The sequence below is a fragment of the Myotis davidii genome, unplaced genomic scaffold (assembly GCF_000327345.1).
Source record: "Myotis davidii unplaced genomic scaffold, ASM32734v1 scaffold208, whole genome shotgun sequence".
Classification (NCBI taxonomy): domain Eukaryota; kingdom Metazoa; phylum Chordata; class Mammalia; order Chiroptera; family Vespertilionidae; genus Myotis; species Myotis davidii.
Window position 1 is genome coordinate 1,282,632 of NW_006299706.1, and position 6,224 is coordinate 1,288,855.

At 61.3% G+C, this 6,224-nt stretch overlaps 2 protein-coding genes across 5 annotated transcripts in view; one reads left to right on the forward strand and one right to left on the reverse strand.

Annotated features, from left to right (window-relative positions):
• TRIM46 (tripartite motif containing 46) overlaps nt 1-946 on the forward strand; it is a 9,073-nt gene extending 8,127 nt beyond the window's left edge. The window contains exon 11 of the mRNA XM_006775767.2: nt 1-946. Within this exon, the coding sequence (XP_006775830.1) occupies nt 1-195 (195 nt within the window). The 3' untranslated portion in view covers nt 196-946.
• Nucleotides 947-1,821: 875 nt separating this feature from the next.
• On the reverse strand, nt 1,822-6,180 carry MUC1 (mucin 1, cell surface associated). Of its 4 annotated transcripts, XM_015571767.1 has the most exons (8): nt 5,883-6,020; nt 4,687-5,456; nt 4,033-4,326; nt 3,883-3,938; nt 3,610-3,743; nt 3,335-3,456; nt 3,112-3,258; nt 1,822-2,176 (listed from the first exon to the last, which is right to left on the reverse strand). In XM_015571767.1, the coding sequence occupies exons 1-8, from the start codon at nt 5,941-5,943 to the stop codon at nt 2,108-2,110; spliced, it is 1,653 nt and encodes a 550-aa protein (XP_015427253.1). In that variant the 5' UTR covers nt 5,944-6,020; the 3' UTR covers nt 1,822-2,107. The 4 variants fall into 4 exon arrangements, with proteins under 4 accessions (XP_015427253.1, XP_015427251.1, XP_015427250.1 ...); XM_015571765.1 differs by lacking the exon at nt 5,883-6,020 and adding an exon at nt 6,065-6,180 and having other exon boundaries at nt 4,033-5,456; XM_015571764.1 differs by having other exon boundaries at nt 4,033-5,456.
• Nucleotides 6,181-6,224: the final 44 nt, after the last annotated feature.

Here is a 6,224-nt window from a genome sequence, read left to right on the forward strand (position 1 = left end):
GACTATGAGCAGGGCCGGGTTTCTTTCCTGGACGCGGTGTCCTTCCGGGGGCTCCTGGAGTGCCCCCTGGACTGCTCGGGGCCCGTGTGCCCTGCCTTCTGCTTCATTGGGGGGGGCGCTGTGCAGCTGCAGGAGCCCGTGGGCACCAAGCCCGAGAGGAAGGTCACCATCGGGGGCTTCGCCAAGCTGGACTGACGGTCTCCGGCCTCCCGAGGCCCTGGCCCTCGGAGCTTCCTGGAGCCGGGTGGTCCCTCCGGCAGCTTTTCCCTCGGCCTCTTCCTACCAGGTGGTCCTGTCCTTCCCCCCGTGTCTGTGTCTCCCCAGGGCCTTCTCTTGACCAAGGGACACTCCTCCGCTCGCCTCTCTGGCTGACCGCCATTTCTCCCCTGCCTGTTCATCCAGACCCCACCCCACCCAGTTCCTGCTCCATCCTCGGCCCGTGGCATCCCACCACGTCATGGGAGAGCCCTGCCCCACCCCGGCCCATCCTCCCCAGCACTCAGGCCAGTTGGCAGGGAGTTCCCAGAACACCGGGCACGATCCCCGTTCTGCCCTCTGCCCTGCCGAGCTGCCTGCCCACCGATGCTGACCGATGGCCTTAGCGTGGGCAGGCTTTGCCGACACTGCCTAGGCATTCCCGGGGAGGGGCAGAGGACCCCCTCCTGTGTTTGTGTGGGTCCCCGTGCCCTACAGCCGCATGCCCGTAGCCCCTCTCCCTCTTGCATGCTTCCCTTGTCCCGCACCCGCACCCACCCAGATGTGCCGCGGCTCCCTTTGGGGCCACACGCAGGTTGGATGTCCCCATTGGGTTGGGCCAGGCAAGACCTGGGGCCCACTGCTGCCCCCCTGTGGTAGGGACTGCGAGGCCTGTGCCAAGCAACAGCTGTCATTTTCATGGTTTATACACAATAAACTGTGACACCGGGCACATCTCCGCCTTCCCTGAGCCCGACCATTCCTCTTAGCTTCTGTGCTGGGTGTGGCTGCCTGAGGGATCGGTGCTCAGCTGTTGCTCACACGGCTGCCTGATGGGTATGGCCCTAAGGCAAGGAGGTCCCCCAGCCTCCTGCCCACACAGGTGCCCGGCCCAGGCCTGAGCCCACCATGGCCGCCAGGGGGCGCGTGGCTCTGGTGACCTCCTGTGTCCCCTGAGGAGGCTGGGACACCAGCTCCCACACCCTGAGGGAATGTGGTTGAGCTCAAAGGGGCAGGGAACCGGAACCACTTCCCCATTCCCAGGGTGCGAGGAGCAGACCCCAGAGCCAGCGGGCCGATGGGGGGGCCCACAGCCAGGGAGGGGACTGGGCTGGGCGCCAGCCCCGGATCTAACACTTATCAGGCCGTGTTGACTCTGGGGCTGCTATCCCGTGTTGACTTTGTGGCTGATATCGCTGCCTGAGGACTTACTTCACACCCGAGCAGCTCAGAATAGAACGGCCTGAGGGCATCGTGCCAAGGGGAGAAGAGGGTGCGGGCCGGCCAGCCCCCAGCCAGGGTGAAACCAGGGGCGAGCCATGGGTGCGCAGGCCGAGCAGGCCCAGGCCAGAAACCTAACTTAGGTTTCGTTTCCTCCTTCCTCTTGTGCCGCCATCCTCTTGTGCCGCCAGCGATGGGGGAGAGGTGACTCAAATTCTTCCACCAGCCACTCCTGACCCACGTCATCTCTCCACACCCCCTGCTGCCCAAATGAACCCTGCTCCTGGCCTTCTTTCCTCCCTGCCTCCTCCCTCAAAGTCCCCTCCAGACCCCCACACACATACATCCTGATCTCCCCTCCTGTCTGAAGGTCACAGATGACAGATCAGAAGGGAGAGCCAGAGCGGAGGAGGCCCATGTTTTATTCAGCCATGTTCAAGTTCCCACTCCGACCTGGGGGCTTTCGGGGCCAGTCCTGGAGCCACTGCCCCAGGCACATCCCCAGGAGCCAGGATGGGCTTCCCCGGGGGCTGAGATGGGTTAGGGACGCTTGCAGGAGGCTGCGAGCAGCCCACCGTAACTCCCAGCTCACCAGTCCGGAAAAAGGGGGAGGGGGCACTGGTGGTGAAGACCAAGACCATGACAGAGGCCACTGGCCGGATGCTCCGGATGCTCAGCGGGCAACGTGCCCCTACAAGTTGGCAGAAGTGGCTGCTGGGTTCGTGTAGGAGAGGCTGCTGCCACCATTGCCTGCAGAAACCTAGGTGAGGGGGGAAGGGGTCCAGGCTGACGGGCAGAAGCTTCCCTGGGAGAAGCCGCCACCCCAGGGCCCCTGGATGGCACCCCAGGCTGGGGTAGTGGTCTGGGAGCCTGACAGCTCTCGAAGGGTTAATTTGGAGAGAGCACCTGCCAGGCACCACCAGCAGCCAGGTGACTGTAAACAGGGCCTTTTCTCCTCCCTCTGCTCCCCTGCACTCCCTCCCCTTGGTTCTCATCGGCCCCCTCGCGGTCCCCTCCTGCCCGTCTCCCTCCATTCTCAGCTCTTCCAGCCCACGAAGGCGTGTGTGCTCATCTGTGTGAAACGGGGAGAAGGAAGTCCCAGGAGTGGGGAAATGGGGTCAAGGAAAGAAAAGTCCCCTCCCCCACCTGGAGTTCCAGCCCCAGGTGACCAAGTAATTATTTACTAGTCCTGCAGGGAAGGCCAGGGGAGGGAGGAGGAGGAGGGTCCTTGCTTCCCGGAGACTCCCAAGAACCCCACCCAGGCTCACCTGGCTTGGTGAGACTTCAGCCTCGGAATCGGAGACCACCCCCCCAGCATTCCCCAACCTACCCTCCATTCTTAGGAGAAGGGTGGGGGACAGGCGCTCACTCCTTGTGAGTCCTGTGTGACGGGTGCCCACCCATTTCACCTCTGGGCATCCCCGCCACAGCAGGGCCCCAGTCCGGCTGACCAGCGAATGCTCTCCTGGTAGTGGGGACACTCCCTCATGAGGTCCCCTTTCTTCCATGGTCTCCCCAGGCCTTTCCCCTAGAAATCTCCTGACCTGACCGCCACCCACCTCCTGGCCAGGCGCTCCACTGCTTGCTTCATGTCACTCCTCACCTTTTCTAAGTTCTTTGGATTTTGCAAAGACCCCGGCCGGCCCCCTTCCCAGGCAAAGCCTCTTCTCCCTCCACCGTGGGGCCCGTCCTCACCTCCTCATAAGGGCTACGTTTGGTACCAGGGGGCACATAGCGGCCGTGGGTGTGGTAGGTGGGGTACTCGCTCATAGGATGGTAGGCATCTCGGGTTGGGAAGAGGTCCAGCTGTCCACAGCTCTTCCGGCGGCACTGACACACAGCCTTGGGGAGACAGGAGGTTAGGGGGAGTTCCTTCTAGCTGGGGGACTCTGGGTAGAGCTGAAGACTGAGCACTTACCAGGGCAATGAGATAGATGATGGCCAGCGCGACCAGAACACAGACCAGCACCAGCAGGGCAATGCCCCAGCCGGGTACCCCAGACCCAGGCCGGGAAGAGGAAGGAAATGACACATCATCCACTGAAAGGAAAAGGACTCATCAGGGCAGTTTCCCAAAGGAGGGGACCTCCCCCTTTACCCCCCCCCCCAAGATGGAATCCAGCCGGAATGATGCTGGGGAGTGAGTGGCCCTAGAAGCTTCGCGCTGGCCTGAGGCAAGGAAAGTGGCCTCACCAATAGGTCTTGAGATGACCCAGTTGTATCTCTCTTCATGTGATTCATCTAGAAGAAACTGTGCCGCTACCTTGTTGGCATTGGTGGTGCCCCCTCGGAAGGCCAGAGTTGATTCCACCACCACAGATCCTGGCCTGCTCACAGGGAAATGAGCAATTCATTTGGGTGCAGGTCCCAGCTTCTGGGCACTTCCCCCAACCACCAGTGTGCCAGTCCTTCCCCATAATCACAACAACATTTACCCATCCAGACGAGTCCACACCCAGACTGTACCTGAACTTTACGTTAGAGGAGCCCAGAAAATTCTCCTGTTTATAAATCTGCAAAATCTGGGGGGAGAGGGTAAGTACTAAGTTTGGTGCCCGGGTTCGAGCAGTTCTGAAGCTGCTGCGAAGGAGCGCATGGAGGAAGGCAGTTACTCACCCATTCTGTCACGTTTCTCCGCAGCACCTGGTAATAGTTAGAGCTGGGATCTTCCAGGGAAGCGTTAAACGGGAGGTTCAAAATACGAAAGGACAGGAAGAAGAAGGACAAGCTATGATTGGAAGAGGTGAGGGGCACTATGCTACCGCTAGTGCTACTGGCTGTAGTCCTGGTTCTGTGGCTGGCAGGGGTGGTGGGAGTATCAGAGTGGCTGGGAACTGAAGATGGAGTGCCCTTGCCAACTGGGGTGGTGGTAGCCTTGGCAGAAGTGCCCTTGTGCGCTGGAGTGGCTGCCACACTTGAGGCAGAGCTGGTGGCTGGAGAAGAGGTGGCACCGTGGAGTGAAGCTGTGGCTGAGCTTGAGGCAGAGCTGGTGGCTGGAGAAGAGGTGGCACCGTGGAGTGAAGCTGTGGCTGAGCTTGAGGCAGAGCTGGTGGCTGGAGAAGAGGTGGCACCGTGGAGTGAAGCTGTGGCTGAGCTTGAGGCAGAGCTGGTGGCTGGAGAAGAGGTGGCACCGTGGAGTGAAGCTGTGGCTGAGCTTGAGGCAGAGCTGGTGGCTGGAGAAGAGGTGGCACCGTGGAGTGAAGCTGTGGCTGAGCTTGAGGCAGAGCTGGTGGCTGGAGAAGAGGTGGCACCGTGGAGTGAAGCTGTGGCTGAGCTTGAGGCAGAGCTGGTGGCTGGAGAAGAGGTGGCACCGTGGAGTGAAGCTGTGGCTGAGCTTGAGGCAGAGCTGGTGGCTGGAGAAGAGGTGGCACCGTGGAGTGAAGCTGTGGCTGAGCTTGAGGCAGAGCTGGTGGCTGGAGAAGAGGTGGCACCGTGGAGTGAAGCTGTGGCTGAGCTTGAGGCAGAGCTGGTGGCTGGAGAAGAGGTGGCACCGTGGAGTGAAGCTGTGGCTGAGCTTGAGGCAGAGCTGGTGGCTGGAGAAGAGGTGGCACCGTGGAGTGAAGCTGTGGCTGAGCTTGAGGCAGAGCTGGTGGCTGGAGAAGAGGTGGCACCGTGGAGTGAAGCTGTGGCTGAGCTTGAGGCAGAGCTGGTGGCTGGAGAAGAGGTGGCACCGTGGAGTGAAGCTGTGGCTGAGCTTGAGGCAGAGCTGGTGGCTGGAGAAGAGGTGGCACCGTGGAGTGAAGCTGTGGCTGAGCTTGAGGCAGAGCTGGTGGCTGGAGAAGAGGTGGCACCGTGGAGTGAAGCTGTGGCTGAGCTTGAGGCAGAGCTGGTGGCCGGGGGAGAGGTGGCGTGGGGGGCTGAAGTGGTGACCGCACTTGAGGCCGGGTTGTGAGTGGGGAGTGAGCTGCTGGTTGTGCTCACAGAACTTCTGTCAGTGAACCTGGACATTGGGCTGCTCCGGGCAGTCACAGTCTGTCCATTTCCCATGTGGCTTGTGTGGACAGAGGTTGTAGGAACCGTTTGTGGGGCAGTGGGAGGAGCTGTAAGAAATTGAGAATGAGGTTCGGGGTAAATCAGAACAAGGAGGAAACACTTCCTCTAGCACTTGGAGAGGTCATGCTAGGAGGATCTGGGGAGCAGGCCCTTGAGTCAGCCCTCCTCCGCCCTCCCAGCTGCAGCCTCCCTCTCTTCCCAGACCCTCCGCTCCCGCTTTAGCCATTCTCCACTCCTAAGATGTACCTCCCCTGCCGCTCCCACTCCCACCCCACCCTGCACTTCTCTTCAGGAAATTCACCGGCAGCTGGCACCCATTCTCCTGGGGGGTCGTCTCTTAGCCTGTCTCCTTTATTCTGGCACAGACTAGCCCCCTGTCTGCCATTTCTGCCTTGTGGGGTGCCATCTGCCAGGAAACAAAACCCACAGAAAGGCTGTGCAGGACAGCCCCTTCCCCACCGTGTGCCCCTCACCTGTCAGCACCGGGACTAGCAGCAGCAGGAAGAAGCGAGGGGCCTGGATGCCTGGTGTCATGGTGGTGGTGAACCGGGTGGGGAGGGGGCAGACCAGATTGAGGCCGGCACTGGGCACTGCGTGTGAGGCGGAGCAGCACAGGTGCCGGCTGTTTTATACTGGTCCCCCCCGTGCCCCTCACCTGTCAGCACCGGGACTAGCAGCAGCAGGAAGAAGCGAGGGGCCTGGATGCCTGGTGTCATGGTGGTGGTGAACCGGGTGGGGAGGGGGCAGACCAGATTGAGGCCGGCACTGGGCACTGCGCGTGAGGCGGAGCAGCACAGGTGCCGGCTGTTTTATAC